The sequence below is a fragment of the Saccopteryx bilineata genome, chromosome 10 (genome assembly GCF_036850765.1).
Source record: "Saccopteryx bilineata isolate mSacBil1 chromosome 10, mSacBil1_pri_phased_curated, whole genome shotgun sequence".
Taxonomy (NCBI): domain Eukaryota; kingdom Metazoa; phylum Chordata; class Mammalia; order Chiroptera; family Emballonuridae; genus Saccopteryx; species Saccopteryx bilineata.
In genome coordinates this window covers 57,750,592-57,769,365 of record NC_089499.1, presented here as the reverse complement: position 1 = coordinate 57,769,365, position 18,774 = coordinate 57,750,592, and the positions used below count along the sequence as shown (strand labels likewise).

Genomic DNA, 18,774 nt, shown 5'->3' with positions numbered 1-18,774 from the left:
TTCCCCCCCTACAATAGTGTTGTCAGGTAAAAAGCAATATTTTTTTTTTATATTATGATGTTATTAAGATTTTAAAAGTTAGCCACACCACACCATTTATCTCTAATATTTTCTCTTTGAGAATTCATAGAAAGCAACAATTGTTGCTAAGGGGTAGAAATGTGTTCTTAATGTATATGTGTATAGGTTTTCACCTGTGTTTACATGATGAAGTTCATTGTGGAGGTAAAGATTGAATAACACTAGTCCAGGAAGATTTGGAGCCAGCCTGGAGCTGGCAGAGTGAGCCTCCAGACGGAGCACTGAGGTTCCGGTGCCCTGGACGGTCCGGGTAGAGCTGCACTGCTTACACAGGCACTGCTCACAGGCATGCTCAGCTTTTTCTTTTTTTAAAAGGAAGACTAGGAGTGCGGAGGACCCGGGTTCGATTCCCGGCCAGGGCACACAGGAGAAGCGCCCATTTGCTTCTCCACCCCTCCGCCGCGCTTTCCTCTCTGTCTCTCTCTTCCCCTCCCGCAGCCAAGGCTCCATTGGAGCAGAGATGGCCCGGGCGCTGGGCATGGCTCTGTGGCCTCTGCCCCAGGCGCTAGAGTGGCTCTGGTCGCAATATGGCGACGCCCAGGATGGGCAGAGCATCGCCCCCTGGGGGGCGGGCCGGGTGGATCCCGGTCGGGCGCATGCGGGAGTCTGTCTGACTGTCTCTCCCTGTTTCCAGCTTCAGAAAATTGGAAGAAAAAAAAAAAAAAAGGAAGACTAGGATAAGCATTTGCTACCGATTTTTAAAAGTTAGGATATTTTACACACAGACTCCTACACCTGGAATTTTACCTTTTCTTGTGACAAAATGGCATGTGATGACGCAGCACCTGCGTTCCTGCAAATGCTGATGGCCAAAGCTGTGAAGGACGTCTCACCACAGCCTCACGGATTCCACCCCTTAGGTTTTTATACCCTGTGGGCATTTGCCTTACAACCCCAGTTTGGATGACCTCTTAAAAAATTGACAGGATTATATGTAGGTGAGAGGTTAGGGAAAGGAGAGAAGAGAAGTTGCCTTCTTTCTTACACTGCTATCTGACCTGTATTCCAAAGCCCTAACTGTAGATTTTTAGAAGCCCAGGAAACAAGAACCCAATTCCATGGAGGCCCAGAGCCATGCTTCCCACCCTTTGTTGTTCCTGATGATACATAAAAATGATATTTGCAGGGCCACTTGCTGCTTACACTTAGGGGATGTTCTCCTAACTTAGGGAGTGGCGGTTACTGTGTAGCAATAATGGCAGTAAATCCTAACAGCAGAGATAAAACCCTCGTGAGATGTGCTGTGTTATTTAAGAACAAAAATTTATAAGTAGAAATGATCAGTTGTGATATTCTTAGGTTTATTTTCTTAATTCCTAAAAAAGTTCAGCAATCATTTCATGTGTCTGGATCCTATACTGAGATTATGTTAACAGATATTGTGGAAGCAATATTGCTGGTAAATATTTTGACTTAATTTAATTTAGAGGGGGGACCAAGTTCTAAAATAACAAACCAGCCCTGGCTGGTTGGCTCAGTGGTAGAGCGTCAGCCCGGCAGGTGGAAGTCTCAAGTTTGATTCCCAGTCAGGGCACACAGAAGTGCCCATCTGCTTCTCCACTCTTCCCCCTCTCCTTTCTCTCTATCTCTCTCTTCCCCTCCATAGCCAAGGCTCCACTGGAGCAAAGTTGGCCTGGGTGCTAAGGATGGCTCCATGGCCTCTGCCTCAGGCGCTAGAATGGCTCTGATTGTAATGGAGCAACGCCCCAGGGGGGCAGAGCATTGCCCCCTGATGGGCATGCTGGGTGGATCCCGGTCAGGTGCATGCGGGATGCGGGAGTCTGTTTTTCTTCCTTCCCACTTCTCACTTCAGAAAAATACAAAAAATAAAGAAAAACAAAGAGCTTGCAGACTAACATTTTTAAATTACCTGGCCCAAATCTTTTAATCAGTGTTCAATATATAGATATTTACAATTTACAATTTTTTTTTTAATTTTATTTATTCATTTTTAGAGAGGAGAGAGAGAGAGAGATAGATAGGAGGGGGGAGGAGCCAGAAGCATCAACTCCCACATGTGCCTTGACCAGGCAAGCCCAGGGTTTCGAACCGGCGACCTCAGCATTTCCAGGTTGATGCTTTATCCACTGCGCCACCACAGGTCAGGCAATTTTTTTTTTTTTTTTTACAGAGACAGAGAGAGTCAGAGTGAGGGATAGACAGGGACAGACAGACAGGAACGGAGAGATGAGAAGCATCAATCATTAGTTTTTCATTGTGCATTGCAACACCTTAGTTGTTCATGGATTGCTCTCTCATATGTGCCTTGACCATAGGCCTTCAGCAGACCAAGTAACCCCTTGCTTGAGCCAGCGACCTTGGGTCCAAGCTGGTGAATTTTTGCTCAAACCAGATGAGCCCACGCTCAAGCTGGCAACCTTGGGGTCTTGAACCTGGGTCTTCCACATCCCAGTCTGACGCTATCCACTGCGCCACCGCCTGGTCAGGCTACAATTTAAATATTTTAAAGTGGGTTCTATCTCTACAATGTTAGTGTTCAGTGGTGTTTTAAGATATGTGGTCTTTTTGCCAAAAGGAGTAAGCTGCTAAGGCAGGGGTCCCCAAACTTTTTACACAGGGGCCCAGTTCATTGTCCCTCAGATCGTTGGAGGGCCGGACTATAAAAAAAACTATGAACAAATCCCTATGCACACTGCACATATCTTATTTTAAAGTAAAAAAACAAAATGGAACAAATACAATATTTAAAATAAAGAACAAGTAAATTTAATTTATTATTATTTTTTTTTTGTATTTTTCTGAAGCTGGAAACGGGGAGAGACAGTCAGACTGACTCCCGCATACGCCCGACCAGGATCCACCCGGCACGCCCACCAGGGGGCGACGCTCTGCCGTGACCAGAGCCACTCTAGCGCCTGGGGCAGAGGCCAAGGAGCCATCTCCAGCGACCGGGCCATTTTTGCTCCAATGGAGCCTCGCTGCAGGAGGGAAAGAGAGAGACAGAGAGGAAAGAGAGAGGGAGGGGTGGAGAAGCAGATGGGCGCTTCTCCTGTGTGCCCTGGCCAGGAATCGAACCTGGGACTTCTGCACGCCAGGCCGACGCTCTACCACTGAGCCAACCGGCCAGGGCCTGGTAAATTTAAATCAACAAACTGACCAGTGTTTCAATGGGAACTATGCTCCTCTCACCACCAATGAAGGAGGTGCCCCTTCTGGAAGTGCAGCGGGGGCGGATAAATGGCCTCAGGGGGCCACAGTTTGGGGACCTCTGTGCTAAGGTAATTAAAGCACATCTACCAGCCTTATAGACACGTGGCATTTCCTCACCTGCCTGGTTGCCACCTGCCACATCACCTGTATGGTGTGTTCTGACCCCACCTCAGAGCCTTTCTCTTCTCTTTCCCAACCTTGTGATGTTGCTGTGGAACCACCAGGCTTATTCTTGTCGTAAATGATCTGTCAAGGCAGAGGCATTTGCTTTCTCACTTGCCAAGGCAGGCTTATGTTTATGTAATCTGTCCCATTCTTACATGATTCTCATAATCAGAAGGGTCTTCCTTGTGTCTAGAGGAAATGTTTTTCTCTGTGTTCAGAGCCCTTTTTCCTGTTTTTTTTTTCCTAGTATAGGGGACTTTGGCATTGTTGTCTTTAGAAATTTTGTTTCTCTGAACACCATAGCCAAAAGGCTTTTATCAAACCCCCTTTTGTGCTTGGCACCATACTGAGAAAATCTCTGGCCTCTTCAAATCCTGTTAGAAAGTAGGTCAAATCTAAATAATAAATGAATCAAAAAGACAACATGTTCATATGAGTGATTCCCAGCTGTTTTTGTGACATTTCACAGGATCTCCAGAAGTCTAAGGGATTTTATAAAGACTCCAAATGAATGTGGATTTCTTTGACCTTGTGTAGGCCATGTACCACTCCAGATGAGAAGCAGAGTGAAGTATCACACTGAATCATAATAGGCCACTGGGTGTTCAAACAGGCTGTCTAGGGAAATAGAAAACTCTTGCCTCAGCTTCTTAAAATTCCCCAATATTAAATAATCCAAATACCTTTCATCTTTGTCAGTCTTATTTTTCACACTTTCAAAAGAAGAGGGCAGTCATTTGAAAAGAAAAGGAAACGTTTAATTTTGGATATCCTTTTCTGCATCTTGATATTTTTCATGAACATACAAGTTAATGATAATTAAATGCCCTGTCACACCTCCTGTCTCTTCAGTGACTTCCCTGTTCAACATGACTTACTTGAGACAGCAGTTGACACCCACTATATATGGTGGGTATCCAATAAATAATTAGTGTGCTTTCACCTTGAGAAAGGCCATTTACAATACAGGATGCCATCATTATTCGCCATAGCAAAGTAGTACCGTCTTTCCATATTCCCATATCCTCTGTGGTATAGTTAATCAAGGAAAATTATTTCAAGTTGTTTAAGCAAGTGAATTGTTGACAGAATGTTTTGGGCCTTACGGTGTATGTTGTTTTGAGGGAAGAAGGCAAAGCTTTGGTTTGGAGACAAGTTCCGCAGGTTTAGCTATCTGGCGAACCTGTCTGTCTCTCCTCAGTAGTGACAGTGACAGGCTCAGTGGCAGGTCTTTGGGCCTTCTTGCCAGTTGCATGCACTGAGCATTTGATATGTTGGCAGACAGGGCTGATTCTTGGATGGTATCTGAACCTCTGCAGGTCTGCTTTTGGCAGAATTGAGTGTGACTCTTATCCTTACCCATTAAGCTATCGTTATGGCTTCCTTATCTTTATTTCTTCTGCAAACATGCCTTTGAAAGTGTTTGGCTCATTTTGGCAGTTTACTTGATAATGTGCAAGAACGGAAAGCATGTGTCTTGTTTCTAAGTCATAGTGTATTTCTTCAAAGGAAAGGGTGGACCTAAGTGAAGATTTGTCTTAAGTTGACAGCTTTGATGGATTTATTTTGATTATTGATCTGGAATTTTTTCCTAAGATTTTGGTTTACAACTCCCTATGAAAACATACTTAAATACCTCTGTTTAGTCAAAAAAAAAAAAGTGTGTTTCTCTTTTCCTTTCTGAGCCTGGCATATTGCTTATCACAAACATTTTTTCATCACTATAAGTTGTGTGGCTATGTGCATTAAAGGAAGACTGGAATCATTTGTGTTAGGACTTTTGTGTTTTGGATTTTCTTTAGCCAAGGTTGGAAGAAGCATATTTAAAGTAACGCGAGTGCGTGTAATTGCCATATATGGACTCTTTTCATAGCCCAATCTGATTTACTGTAAGTTGGAGGAGTCATTAGCTGTAGATAATACGTAATTATCTCCTCTGCAATGAGGCTGCTTCTGTGCTCTTCTGTTGGGCTGTCAAAACTAAATTTAATCTGTTGACTTGCATCACGTAAAATAAATCAAATTACTTGTTATTTATTGGACATTGATCCTGTTTGAAACATTGGTAGTGTTTTGAAGTTCTGTGAACAGAATAGGGACTATGCAAATGAGTTTCAAGCATGGAGAACTATTCACAGAGGTTCAAATACTTGGAAAACAAAAGCCAGCCTCAGCTGCCTCATGGTAGTGCATCCAGTCAACTGCTGGACACATGGCCAGACATGAGGTCTGACAATTTAGGGTAGTTTTAAAGTAATTGGGGGGATTCTCTGCCAGCGAAGCTTTCAGCCCCTTTGTAAACAGGGTAAAGAAAAATTCCTGTTTGTGCTCATCATTTATTAAAATGAAGCCACCATTACTCACTCTGTATATCAATAATGTTTTACTGCACTTTATAGTGACAATAGAAAAATTCATTTTCTCTGATTTATTAGTAAGTCACTTAGTCTTCCCACGAGCCTCAGTTTTCCATCCATAAAAAAACATAATGAGACTTTTGATTTTTTAAAAATGACATAGACTTGTTTCCCTTTGCTTCTCCCTGTAAAGTATAAAATTCAGAAATAACATAAGAGGCAATCAGGAAAATTCTGAAAGGTGGGAAGAGGAAGACTAGCTGATTTAGGACCCGAACTGACAGACACAGCAGGGAGTCATATACCTTCTCTCCCTATAGAATAAGGGAATTCAGGCCTGGTGTTTCTCAGCCTCCATCTAGCCGTGCAACAGAATGTGGCCCAGGTCAGCTCCTTCTTCCCTTAAACCTAATGGGAATCTTGCCAACAATACCAGGTGGGCGCAGCAACACTGGTAGAAAAGATTGGAAGCTCTGGGAACGGTAGTGTCCACCAGGAGAGTACTTTTTCAGCCTTCTGGAAAAGGAAGGTGGTGCGAGCAAGTAAGAGTCGAATCACAACCAGCCTGGCCTGGAGGCATTCATCTGTAAAGGCTCCCTTTCCCCAGAGGCACACCAGGTAGCCTAACCAGGAGAAACTCTCTCCACCCTCAGGCAGCACTGGTTGAGAGCCTGCTAAATTCCCACCTCAAGAAATTAGAAATAGAAAAGCAGAATAAACTCAAAGCATACATAAATAAGGAAAATAAAGACGGTGGCAGAAATCAATGAAATTGAAAATAGAGAACAGCTAAATCAGTGAAACAAAAAGCTGGTTCTTTGAAAATAAGTCAATAAAATTAATAAGCCTTTAGCAAGTCCAACAAAAAGAAGACAAATTACCAGTATCAGATTGAAATAGTGGAATAGTGGCTATTACAACAGATCCTCCAGACTAAAGCAATAAGAAGAGCACACTGTAAACAACAAACAACTTTACAGTCATAATATGAATAATCCTATTTCATTAAAGAAATTAAATTCATAATTTAAAGGCTCAGGAAAAGGAAATCTCCAGGCCCAAATGGTTTTAATGGAGAATTTAAAGAAGATTTACACTAATTTTATCCTTCCAGGAAACAGAAAAGGAAGGAACACATCTCAACTGATTTTTATAAGCCAGTATTACTGTGATATCCAGAAAAAACAAAAAACAAACAAACAGTACAAAAAAATTTTTAAAGGCTATATACCCACCCTGGCCATATGGCCCTGGTGGTTAGAACATCTTCCTGAAGTACAGAGGTTGCCCTTTTGATACCTGGTCAGGGCACATACCGGAATAGACTGATGTTCCTGTCTCTTTTTCTCTCACTAAAATCAAATTTTAAAAAAAATAAAAATAAAAAGCTATGTACAATTATCCCTCATGAGCTTAAATGAAAAAAATCTTCAACCAAATATTAGCAAATTCAACAATAGATAGAAAAGAAATAGAAAACAATGCCCCAGATGGGCTTTATTCCAAATATTGGTGGAGCGATAAATAAATTCGAAAGAATAGTTTAGAGCCTGACCTGTGGTGGCGCAGTGGATAAAGCATCGACCTGGAAATGCTGAGGTCGCCGGTTCAAAACCCTGGGCTTGCCTGGTCAAGGCACATATGGGAGTTGATGCTTCCAGCTCCTCCCCCCTTCTCTCTACCTCTCTCTCTCCTAAAAAAAAAAAAAAAAATGGAAAAAAAAAAAAAAAAAAGAATAGTTTAGAAATAGACTTACATAAGTATACCCACTAGTAAGAATGCAGAAAAAACAGATCTCATACATTGCTGGTAGAAGTATAAGATAGCACAGCCACTCTGGGATCAGTTTAAGTTTCTTACTAAACTATACACGCAAATGCTATGACTCAGTAACTGTACTTTCAGACATTTAACCCAAAGAAATGAGTACTTGGGTTCACACAAAAACCTGTACACAAACATTCATAACAGCTTTATTCATAAGAGCCAAAAACTGGAAACACCTCAAATGTCCTGCAACAGGTAAATGGTTAAACAAATTGGTACATCTGTACCATGAAATACTACTCAGAAAATAAAAGGAAGAGGGGAAGAACTGTTGGTGTTAGCAACAACTTGGATGAATGGTAGGGGAATTATGTTGTCAGAAAAGTCAGTATCAAAAAGTTGTATACTATGTCATTTCATTTATATGGCATTCTTTAAATGATACGTTGTAGAAATAGTGTTTGCCAGTGGTCAGAGATGGAGTGGGAGACCATGGGAGGTGAGTGTGGCTATAAAAGAGCAGCAGGGATCCTTGTAGCCGTAGAAATGTTCTGTATCTTGACTGTATCATTGTCAGTAGCCTGGTTGAGATATTCAATTACAATTTTACAGAATGTTTCAATTGGAGGAAACAAAGCTCACACGCAACCTCTTTTTTACAATGCATGTGAAGCTACAATTTTATCAAAATTATAAATTGAGTTTTGGGGGTTGTTTTTTTGTGTGGGTTTTTGTTTGTTTGTTTTTATTGAGAGTCAGGAAGGCAGAGAGACAGACTTCTACATGCACCTGCCCGACTGTAATCCACCCCACAGGCCCCCTACCAGGCAATGCTGTACCCATCTGCTGCTGCTGCTCCATTCCTTGGCATCTGAGCTATTTTATATTTTAATGCCTCAGGCAAGGCTGTGGAGCCATCCTCAGCACCCAGGGCCAACTTAGCTCAAACCCTGGCTGTGGGTAGGTGGGGAGAAGGGGGAAAGGTGGAGAAGCAGATGGGCACTTCTGTGTTCCCTGACCGGGAATTGAACCCGGGCCATCCATAGGCCGAGCTGACGCTCTACCTCTGAGCCCCCTGGCTCAGAGCCATAATTTGAGTTTTTTAAAGAAAGCATAATGATATCTGCCCTTTCCTGTGCCAGGGAATGGTTGGAGGTATAAAAGGAAGTACAACCTGGGACAGAACTGTCACAGTGGGTACACATGGTAGCAATAAGCCGTACCTACCCATATGTTTATTTTGACATATATATTGAGCATTTCTATTTTGCCATATCCAAAAAGTGTAAGCAATAGTTTTTATGTGTTATCTTTATTAAGTTCATTTATCTATTCATCAAATATTTGTTGTGGGCTTTCTTAGTGCCGATCACCACACTGGGAATAAAAAAGATGGAAAAAGATGCGATGGACAAATTGATCATAGGATGGATCTGGAGCTGGTATTTGTTTTTAAAGCTTTGTTTTTATTGTTGTGACATATAATAGTCTATATTTTAAGTTTCAAGAGACTCACAAAGGTTCTAGTGTTTGGCTGGTAAACTTTAGTTTTCAATAATTAAGACCTTTTTTCCACATTTTACTATGAGTTTGGAATGCATCTTACAGTCCCTGTTGATTCTTAGTTTAATTGATATCAGTTTTCTTTCTTGATAATACATAAAATAATGGTTCATCTTACACTTAATGACATCTTAGGTTCAGTGAGATATGGCAATATCTAAAACCCAACTATTTTTGTAATTTCCATCTGAATATTTTACCTATCCTAATTTTATTAAACATTTTTGGGGAAAGGCATTTTTTTCCTTTAGAGCAGCGGTTCTCAACCTGTGGGCCGCAACCCCGGAGGGGGTCAAACGACCAAAACACAGGGATCGCCTAAAGCTATCGGAAAATAAATATTTATTATACATTTTACAAGCCTTACTTAGGCGACCCCTGTGTTTTGGTTGTTCGACCCCCGCCGGGGTCGCGGCCCACAGGTTGAGAACCACTGCTTTAGAGGAAACTTTAACAATTTGAGAGTCTGATGATAAATTCTGTGGCATTCCATGGTAATACGGTATTACATACATATGTGTTGACACCTCATTTTCCCTTATCATTTTTTTCTCTTTGTTTTTCAAGTGTCAATATACAGTATCTGGTTTTATGACAAGAATGACTGTCACCGCATAGCCAAACTTATGGCCGAGTAAGTATTTATATTACTCCATAGATTGATTTAATTAATAATATGACAGATGAAAAATTAATTTTCTCCCTACTTGTTTGTTACTAGAATGTATTATGTGTTTCCCTCCTAATTTCCTGTTTATTGTCAAAATTTGGAAAAGACAGAAAAGCCTCAAATCTAAAATTATGTATAATCCTATTATTACCCCAAGAGGGTGTTAGCATGTTAGTCTGTTTACTTCCAGTCTTTTTTCTTCCTCTGTACATTAGGTTGATGTAGTAGATTGCTTCTTAGAAAAATAGGATCATATGTATGTTCATCCTATTCTTCACATCAACAGCATTTTCCCAGAGCATTAATTAGCCCTCTGTAGCATTTTCACTGACTGTGTTGTATCCAGTCCTGCAGACGGATTGTAATTTAACGAGAACCTTACTGTTAAAGATGTGTTTGGTGCTGTCAGACTGCTTAGCTTCAGAGGATATCTATGTACAGTGCACAATCTAACCACCATACCTGATTTTAGGTTTTATCCAGATTTTCACTATAATGAGTACTGTGTTCAATGGCCAATAGCGAACAACACATATCCATGTTTACCTCTTTCAGTGAACTTAATTTTTTTTTTTTTTTTACAGAGACAGAGAGAGTCAGAGAGAGGGATAGACAGGGACAGGCAGACAGGAACAGAGAGATGAGAAGCATCAATCATTAGTTTTTCGTTGCACATTGCAACACCTTAATTGTTCATTGATTGCTTTCTAATATGTGCCTTGACCACGGGCCTTCAGCAGACCCAGTAACCCCTTGCTCGAGCCAGCAACCTTGGGCTCAAGCTGGTGAGCTTTGCTCAAACCAGATGAGTCCACGCTTATGCTGGCAACCTTGGTGTCTCGAACCGGGGTCCTCTGTATCCCAGTCTGATGCTCTATCCACTGCGCCACTGCCTGGTCAGGCGGCTAAGGTTTTATTTATTTGTGTTTTTTTTAAGTGAGAAGAGAGGAGCTAGACAGATTCCCGCATGTGCCCCAACTGGGGTCTACCCAACAACCCCCATCTGGGACCTATGATCAAATCAGCCAAGCTGTCTTCAGTGTCTGAGGCCAATGCACTAACCAGTTGAACCACTGGCTGTGGGAGAGGAAGAGGGAGAAAAGGGGGAGAGAAGCAGATGGTCAATTCTCTTAGGTGCCTGACTGGGAATTGAATCGAGAGTGTCAGTATTCCGGGCCAATACTCTATCCATTAAGCCAACTGGCCAGGGCTATAAAGTTTCAAATCAGGACTGCTAACGTGTCCTGATTGGATGTTAGCAGCCTCCTGCTTTACCTGCTCTGGCTGTAAACCTCTGTGTGCACCCTTGAGGTTTGTTCCATTTAACCTGTGTCACTCATACTGAAAATGTGTTGGCTCTCTGGAACCACACTTTCTCTTTATGTATCTTTTCTCTAAAAAAGATAAATATTTATTTGATGACTACTTTCTTGTAGTTTCAAAAGTAACTGCAAAAGTAGCTTACTTTTATCTACCTAAAAGATTTGTTGATTCTTAATTATCCTAAAATCCAGATTTTTTTATTTCTATTTTTTTGTATTTTTCCAAAGTTAGAAGTGGGGAGGCAGCCAGATAGACTCCTTCATGTGCCCTACTGGGATCCACCTGGCATCCCAGCATGCCCACCGGGGGCAATGCTCTGCCCATCTGGGGTGTTGCTCCATTGCAGCCGGAGTCATTCTAGTACCTGAGGTGGAGGCCGTGGAGCCATCCTCAGCACCCAGGCCAACTTTGCTCCAATGGAGCCTTGGCTGTGGGAGGGGGAGAGAGATAAAGAGAAAGGAGAAGGGGAAGGGTAGAGAAGCAGTTGTGTGCTTCTCCTGTGTGCCTTGACCGGGAATCAAACCCGGGACTTCCACATGCCAGGCCGATGTTCTACCACTGAGCCAACCGGCCAGGGCCCAGAATATTTTTTAATATCTAAATTTTGTCTCTTATTAATACAATTGGCTTTTGAACAACACAGGTTTGCACCTTGGGAGTCCACTTATATGTGAATTTTTTAAAATAAATACATACAGTACTATAAATGTATTATTTTTCCTTACATTTTTTGTTTTATTTTTGGTTTGGTTTTCTTGAGGTTTTTGTTTGAGAGAGAGAAGACAAGAAGGGAGGAAGAGGGTGGAGAGAGATGAGAAGCATGAACTCATAGTTGCTTTACTTTAGCATTGACTGCTTCTCATACTGCCTTGACTGGAGAGCTCAAGCTGATCCAGTGATGCCTTGCTTAAGCCAGTGACCTTTGAGCTTAAGCCAGTGACCTTGGGATCATGTCGAGATTCCATGCTTAAGCCAGCGACCCCACACTCAAGCTATAAGCTGGTGACCTCGGGGTTTTGAACCAGGGTCCTCAGCATATTGGGCCAATGCTCTATTCACTGTGTCACTACTAGTCAGGCATGTTTTTTTTTTTGTGTGTGTGTGTGTGTGTTTTAAACTTTTCCATTGATTGAGCAAGAGGGGAAGAGAGAAGCACCAAATTACTATTCCACTTAGCTGTTCCATTTAGTTAAGTACTCATTGATTACTTCTTATACTTACCCTGACAGAATTGAACATGTGACCTCAGTGCACCAGGATGACACTGTCCATTGAGCCACCAGGCCAGGGCCTCCTTACGATTTTCTTTTCTCTAGCTTACAACAGAAAATATATGTTAATCGACCCTTTGTTATCAGTAAGGCTTCCAGTCAACAGGTTATTAGGAGTTAAGTTTTTGGAAGAGTCAAAAGCTATACACTGATTTTCAGCTGTGCAGGGAATCAGTACCCTTTTCCCCCATGTTGTTTAATGGTCAACTGTATATATACATTTTTTCCTGCATAGTGAGAGCTTTTGGGGCCTCCTGAGTGAGCGAATCTGGCTTTTTTAGTTCTAACAGCTATTCACAAGAAACCATTTTGAGCTTATTTTCTCTATTAAGGCAAGTGGTACCCCTACTATAAAATTTCAGATGATAAATGAAGCTGAAGACTAAAGGCCTGTCTGAAAATATTGTCCTGAATCCAAAAATAGAGTGAGGAAGCAGAGAGGGGGGAAAATACCATTCAGGATTTTTTCACTAGAAATGCCCTGAACAGAGACATTTGCGTAAGCTTTCAGCTTGCCTGACTTGAAGCAAAGAGGCATTGCAAGTGATTAGAGAATACTCTCCTAAAACTGTCAGTAGTGAGTTTTCAAGTGTCTGGCCTATTTATGGCTGAAGAGAATACCTTATATGTTAACATTAACTTTGTGATAAATGACATTCTAGACACCAGAGATAGAAAAGGCTACTTTATCTTTCTTTGCCTGCTTACAAGCCTCTCTTTGCTACATATTTCAAAATGTGATGTCTGCTAACCAGAAATACAGGTAAAGCTCTTTTTGGCATATTATGTATGTGTATAAATAAATACACCTGTCGCTGCCCATTCTGTTAAACTTGTTTTGACAGCTTTAATATAATAAAAATTATCCAAGTAATAAATTGACTTATTCCAAATGATGTTTATAAAAACTAAGAAATTATTTAGGAGAACAAGCAAATTTCTAGAGCTATACTGTATCTAAATTTGGAAATTCTTGTTCTTTAGTGGCAAAGTGGAAAACCTGCTAGACTTGATAAACATTGACTCTGCTAAAGAGAATACCCAATCTGCCAAAAACTGTTTCAGTGTTTCCCTTTGTAGACTATAAAATTTGGAGAACTTATGGAAGTCAGCTTTATCTGATCTTACAAATAGTCTTAGGGGCATATTTGAAAATTTGAGAGGAAAGGAGAGAAGCAAGGCGCCTCTTCACGGAGTTTGGATTGGAAGAGGTTTTAGAGTTCAAGCCTCATGCATGTGAGGTTTCCTTGTCATTGCCCAACAGCTTCTGCTTTCAGCCGTGATGAGCTTTGTAAGGTGCCTATTCCACAGGTGGACAGTGGGTTCTTTTTAACCAACAGCACAAATTTAGTCCAGGTCAGGAGAGAGGTGAATACAAGCATGGGCTAGCCAGGCAGCATGGTAGGAGGTAGGTAGAAACAAACTGTGTGACCAAGTCTTTGATGAGGATAGGTTCAGGCAGATGTAGCCTATAGCTGAATATTAAATGTCATTTTAAATAGTATTTTTTCTAAGAATTAAAAGAGTGCCTGTTAGTTATAGGAGATGAAGAACAGTACCCAAAAAAGTGAAATTGGTTGTAATCCACCATTAAGAAATAACCAGCATAGGCCCAGACTAGGTAGCTCATTTGGTTAGAGAGCATCACTCCCAATACACCAAGGTTGCAGGTTCCATCCTAATCAAGGCATATAGAAGAATTAACCACTGAATAATGTATGTGCCCTGACCAGAATCGAACCCACAACCTTGATGTATTGGGATGACGCTCTAACTGAGCTACCTGGCCAGGGCAAAAAAGAATATTCTTAAGAAATGGAACCCCACAGATTTAAAGACCCCAGCCCTGTAAGTGATATTCTTGACCCTTGACTCTTTATTATTTTCAAGTACAGAATTAGCTTAAGCAGCACCAGTCAAAATAAAGAGCATTGCCACAATCACCATGACCTCAGTATTGACTTAGTGGTTTTTAAGGAGAGAATAAAGCAAACCTGTTGCTTGCTTATAACGTCATTCACTTTTGACAATTCACCAAAACCTTTATTTTCAAGAAACTAATCTTTCTTTCTTCTTGCTAGCGTGATTTCATTACAAACTTTCCACAGTGACTTGTTCAGCTCTACAGACTTTCTTTATCTTGGTGGGATTGTCCATTTTCAAATTTACATTACCAGTAAATTTGACTAATTTTGAGATACTTCAAAAACAAAATGGCGATAATTTAGTAGAGTATTTAGTGTACTGTTTCCAACAACTCTAGAATGGAATTATATATTTTGTCCTCACAGTAAAATATGTTGGTTGGCAGTGCTGTGAATAAAATGGTGAACTGGTCAGTTATATATTCTGGTGTAAGGTAACCAAGGCTCTGTATTTTATGTTGTGAGAACAGTGTTATTGTGACATTTCCCCTATATGCTTGGAAAATGAACACCAGAAGAGTTCTTTGGTCAGATGTGTCTGTGTAATCTTTCTAAAACCTGGTTTTCCTCTTCTAGGGTGGTAGAAGAGGAAACACGGCGCTCCCAGCAAGCTTCCCGGGACAAGCAGAGTCCCAGCCAGGCCAACGGCTGCAGTGACCACAGGCCCATCGATATCTTGGAGATGCTCAGCCGAGCCAAGGATGAGTATGAGAGGGTGAGACTGCGCGCCAACCTGAAGGACCGAGGTGGGGGGAGGAGACCTGCAGGGGCTCCTGGACTGGAGCAGTCATTCCTAGGGCCAGCAGAAATAGAGTTCAAAAAGATAGCATGTCTTCTAGTTTTAAACCTAAAAGATATAAAGTTTTCTTACCTAAGGATCTTTGTCATGAATTTTCTTTCCCTTTTGGTAAAATTACTATGGGAGAAAATGGTTTTGGAGTGTAAAAATTAGCTGCAACAAGTAGTTTTGAAAAAGCTTCATGCCTCTTCTTCTCCCTGCAGTCTCTGCTAGGTCTTAGGAATTTATGTAGTCTTTGAAAACTATTCTGGGCCCTGGCCAATTTGCTCAATGTATAGAGTATAGGCCAGGTCTGTGGACATCCCAGATCCAATCTCTGGTCAAGGCACACATGAGAAGCGACCATCTACTTCTCTTCCCCTCCCTCTCCCTTCTCTTTCTTTTCCCCTCTTACAGCCAGTGGCTTAATTGATTTTGAGCATCAGCCAAGGCTCTGAGGATAGCACAATTGATTCGAGCATCTATCCCAGATGGGGTTGCCAGGTGGACCCCAGTTAGGGTGCATGTGGAGTCTATCTCCCCTCCTCTTACTTAAAAAAAATGTGTTTGTGTGTATAAATATATTTTGTATATATGTATATATACATATACATATACATATACATATACATATACATATATATTGAGACACTTTTCTAGAATTCATTTTGTTTGTTTGTGACAGAGGGACAGACAGGAAGGGAGAGAGATGAGAAGCATCAATTCTTTGTTGCAGCACCTTAGTTGTTCATTGACTGCTTTCTCATATGTGCCTTGACCCAGGGGCTACAGCAGAGTAAGTAACCCCTTGCTCAAGCCGGTGAGCTCATGCTCAAGCCAGATGAGCCTGCGCTTAAGCTGGTGACCTTGGGGTTTTGAACCTGGGTCTTCCGTGTCCCAGTCCAACGCTCCACCCACTGTGCCACCGCCTGGTCAGGCTCATTTTGTATTTTAGTTTAAAAGTTAACTGATAACATTTTCTCCCCAAAGTTGAATGAAGTAGAAGCTGTGGACACGAGTTAATTGTTCAGTACATATCTAAGAACAATCCCTAGTGTGCCGAGTAGTAGTCATTTCCTGAGTGCCCCTCAAACCTATGGCTCGGAGCTGTCCTGGTTATTCAGTTGAAGGTTTCCACTGCTGCACATTGTTTCAGCAGAATCACAGTGCTCACCTTACTCTTTATTAACATTTACCTCTTTAAGAGTACTTTACCTCTTTTCTAATCCTCACCAAAAGATCAGGGAACAGGATGTTAAAAAGCACTGTTTAAAACTGTATTGCCCAAACAGCTGTACTCTAACTCTGGCCTCTACGTTACTAACGTGTGATTTTGAGAAAAGGTTCCAGTTGGTTAAATGAGTTAAAAACATTGTTAACATGGCTCCTCTTCCCCCATTTTCGTAGGACGCTAAGTCTTGACTCTGATAGGTCCCCACAAAACATAATAATCAGTTCCCAGATTGACTTGACTATAGGACTAGTGTTCACATGCTACCCTTCAAGAATCTGGATTTTACCATGTGTTAACTTAAAAATAACATGAAAAAGACTTCTTTTTCTTGTACCTATATGGGAAGATGCAGGTTAGCTGAATCTATTGTAGTAATCGTTTCCCAGTATATGGAAAATGAGCCATCATGTTGTACGCCTTCAACTTACACAGTGATGTGTGTCAATTCTTTCTCAAAATTAAGGGGAAATTTCTTTTTAAGATTTTATTTATTGATTTTACTGAGAGATGGGGACGAGAAGTAGTTCTTCACTCTAGTTGTTCACTGGTTGCTTGTGTGGTCTTGACCAGACAAGCCCCGGGTTTCAAACCAGCGACCTCTGCGTTCCAGGTCGACACTATCCACTGTGCCACCATAGGCCAGGCAAGGGGCAATTTTTTTAATGGAAAAGAATGTGTAGTAAGGTGATGCCATTGGCTTTTTTTAAAAAAGATTATAAAAAGTAACAGTTGTTGCTGGCATTTTATCTAAATGCTGGCATTTTGTCTAAAATGAAGTGCTCAACTTCATTTTAGTGTGTAAGTTACATGAGAGTCCAAAACAAAGTATTTGAATTTTTTTTACTTGTTTTTTAAAATAGCGCTGCTAATAATATCAATTGCTGTTTTGTGAGCCAGATAATTGCAAACCTTTCCCTGTGATATACTTTTCTTTTGAATTGAAGAATCAGATGGGTGACTCAAATATCTCCAGCCCTGGGTTACAGCCAAGTACTCAACTCTCCAATCTGGGAAGCACTGAGACTCTAGAAGAGATGCCGTCCGGGTTACAAGATAAGGTTTGTACAGCTAAAGCCCTAACTTTGTCCAAGATAACAAAACAGAGTAACATTTTGTAAGAATTTTAATGCAGGCCCTGGCCAGTTGGCTCAGTGGTAGAGCGTCGGCCTAGCGTGCGGAGGACCCAGGTTCGATTCCCGGCCAGGGCACATAGGAGAAGCGCCCATTTGCTTCTCCACCCCTCCGCCGTGCCTTCCTCTCTGTCTCTCTCTTCCCCTCCCGCAGCCAAGGCTCCATTGGAGCAAAGATGACCCGGGCGCTGGGGATGGCCCTGTGGCCTCTGCCCCAGGCGCTAGAGTGGCTCTGGTCGCAACATGGCGACACCCAGGATGGGCAGAGCATTGCCCCCTGGTGGGCAGAGCATCGCCCCCTGGTGGGCGTGCCGGGTGGATCCCGGTCGGGCGCATGCGGGAGTCTGTCTGACTGTCTCTCCCTGTTTCCAGCTTCAGAAAAATGCAAAAAAAAAAAAAAAAAAGAATTTTAATGCAGTACAAGTTTGATTTGTCATGTATCTGTCAAGGTATGTATGGGCAGCAACATGATGACATCGACTCGTGTCATTTCCCCTTGTCCGTGTAACTCTTCATCTGGGTTTTGCAGTAGCCTCTGTCTGGTTTCCAGTTTTTGTGACTCCCAGATACCAGAGTAATCCTGGCAAAACATGTTAGATCTTGGCATTCTTCTGCTTAAAACTGCAGTGGTGTCCCATTTCACTCAGAAGCCAAGGTTATGGCAGTGGCCCATGAGGCCCTACTTTATCTGGCCCCTACGTGCTCTCATCGTCCGTCTCTGCCTTGCTCACTGGGCCTCAGCCTCGCTGGCTCTTTTGCCTTCCCACAAATGTGCCTTATGGCAGGCTTTTGCACTTGTTCCCTTGGCCCGGAATACTTTCCTCTTGTGTAAGCCTGCTTTATTTCTTCCTTGAGGTCTCAAGTGTCCTCCTTGTAGGTGAGGCTTTCTCTGACCTATTTTAAGTAATAATTCTTCCCTACCCCTGTCCTGCTGTGGTTTGTTTTCTCCCTAAGACTTCTACCCTACTATCCTGGTTTGTGGGTTTTGGGGGTTTTTGTGTGGGGTTTTTTTTGTATTTTTCTGAAGCTGGAAACGGGGAGGCAGTCCGACAGACTCCCGCATGCACCTGACTGGGATCCACCCGGCACGCCCACCAGGGGGCGATGCTCTGCCCATCTGGGGCGTTGCTCTGTTGCAACCAGAGCCTCTCTAGCGCCTGAGGCAGAGGCCATCCTCAGCACCTGGGCCAACTTTGCTCCAATGGAGCCTTGGCTGCAGGAGGGGAAGAGAGAGACAGAGAGGAAGGAGAGGGGGGTTGGAGAAGCAGATGGGCACTTCTCCTGTGTGCCCTGGCCAGGAATCGAACCCAGGACTCCTGCACGCCAGGCTGACGCTCTA

The 18,774-nt window shown here is 42.2% G+C and overlaps 1 protein-coding gene across 4 annotated transcripts in view; it reads left to right on the top strand.

Moving 5' to 3' along the window:
- The window catches only part of DCP1A (decapping mRNA 1A), a 57,598-nt gene that overhangs the window by 17,985 nt on the left and 20,839 nt on the right, over nt 1-18,774 (top strand). For 3 of the 4 annotated variants that reach the window (XM_066244862.1, XM_066244863.1, XM_066244865.1), the window contains 3 exons: nt 9,672-9,738; nt 14,870-15,008; nt 17,250-17,363. In XM_066244862.1, coding sequence (XP_066100959.1) covers nt 9,672-9,738; nt 14,870-15,008; nt 17,250-17,363 — 320 coding nt within the window. The remainder of the gene's footprint in view (nt 1-9,671; nt 9,739-14,869; nt 15,009-17,249; nt 17,364-18,774) is intronic. The other variant, XM_066244864.1, reaches the window with a different exon arrangement.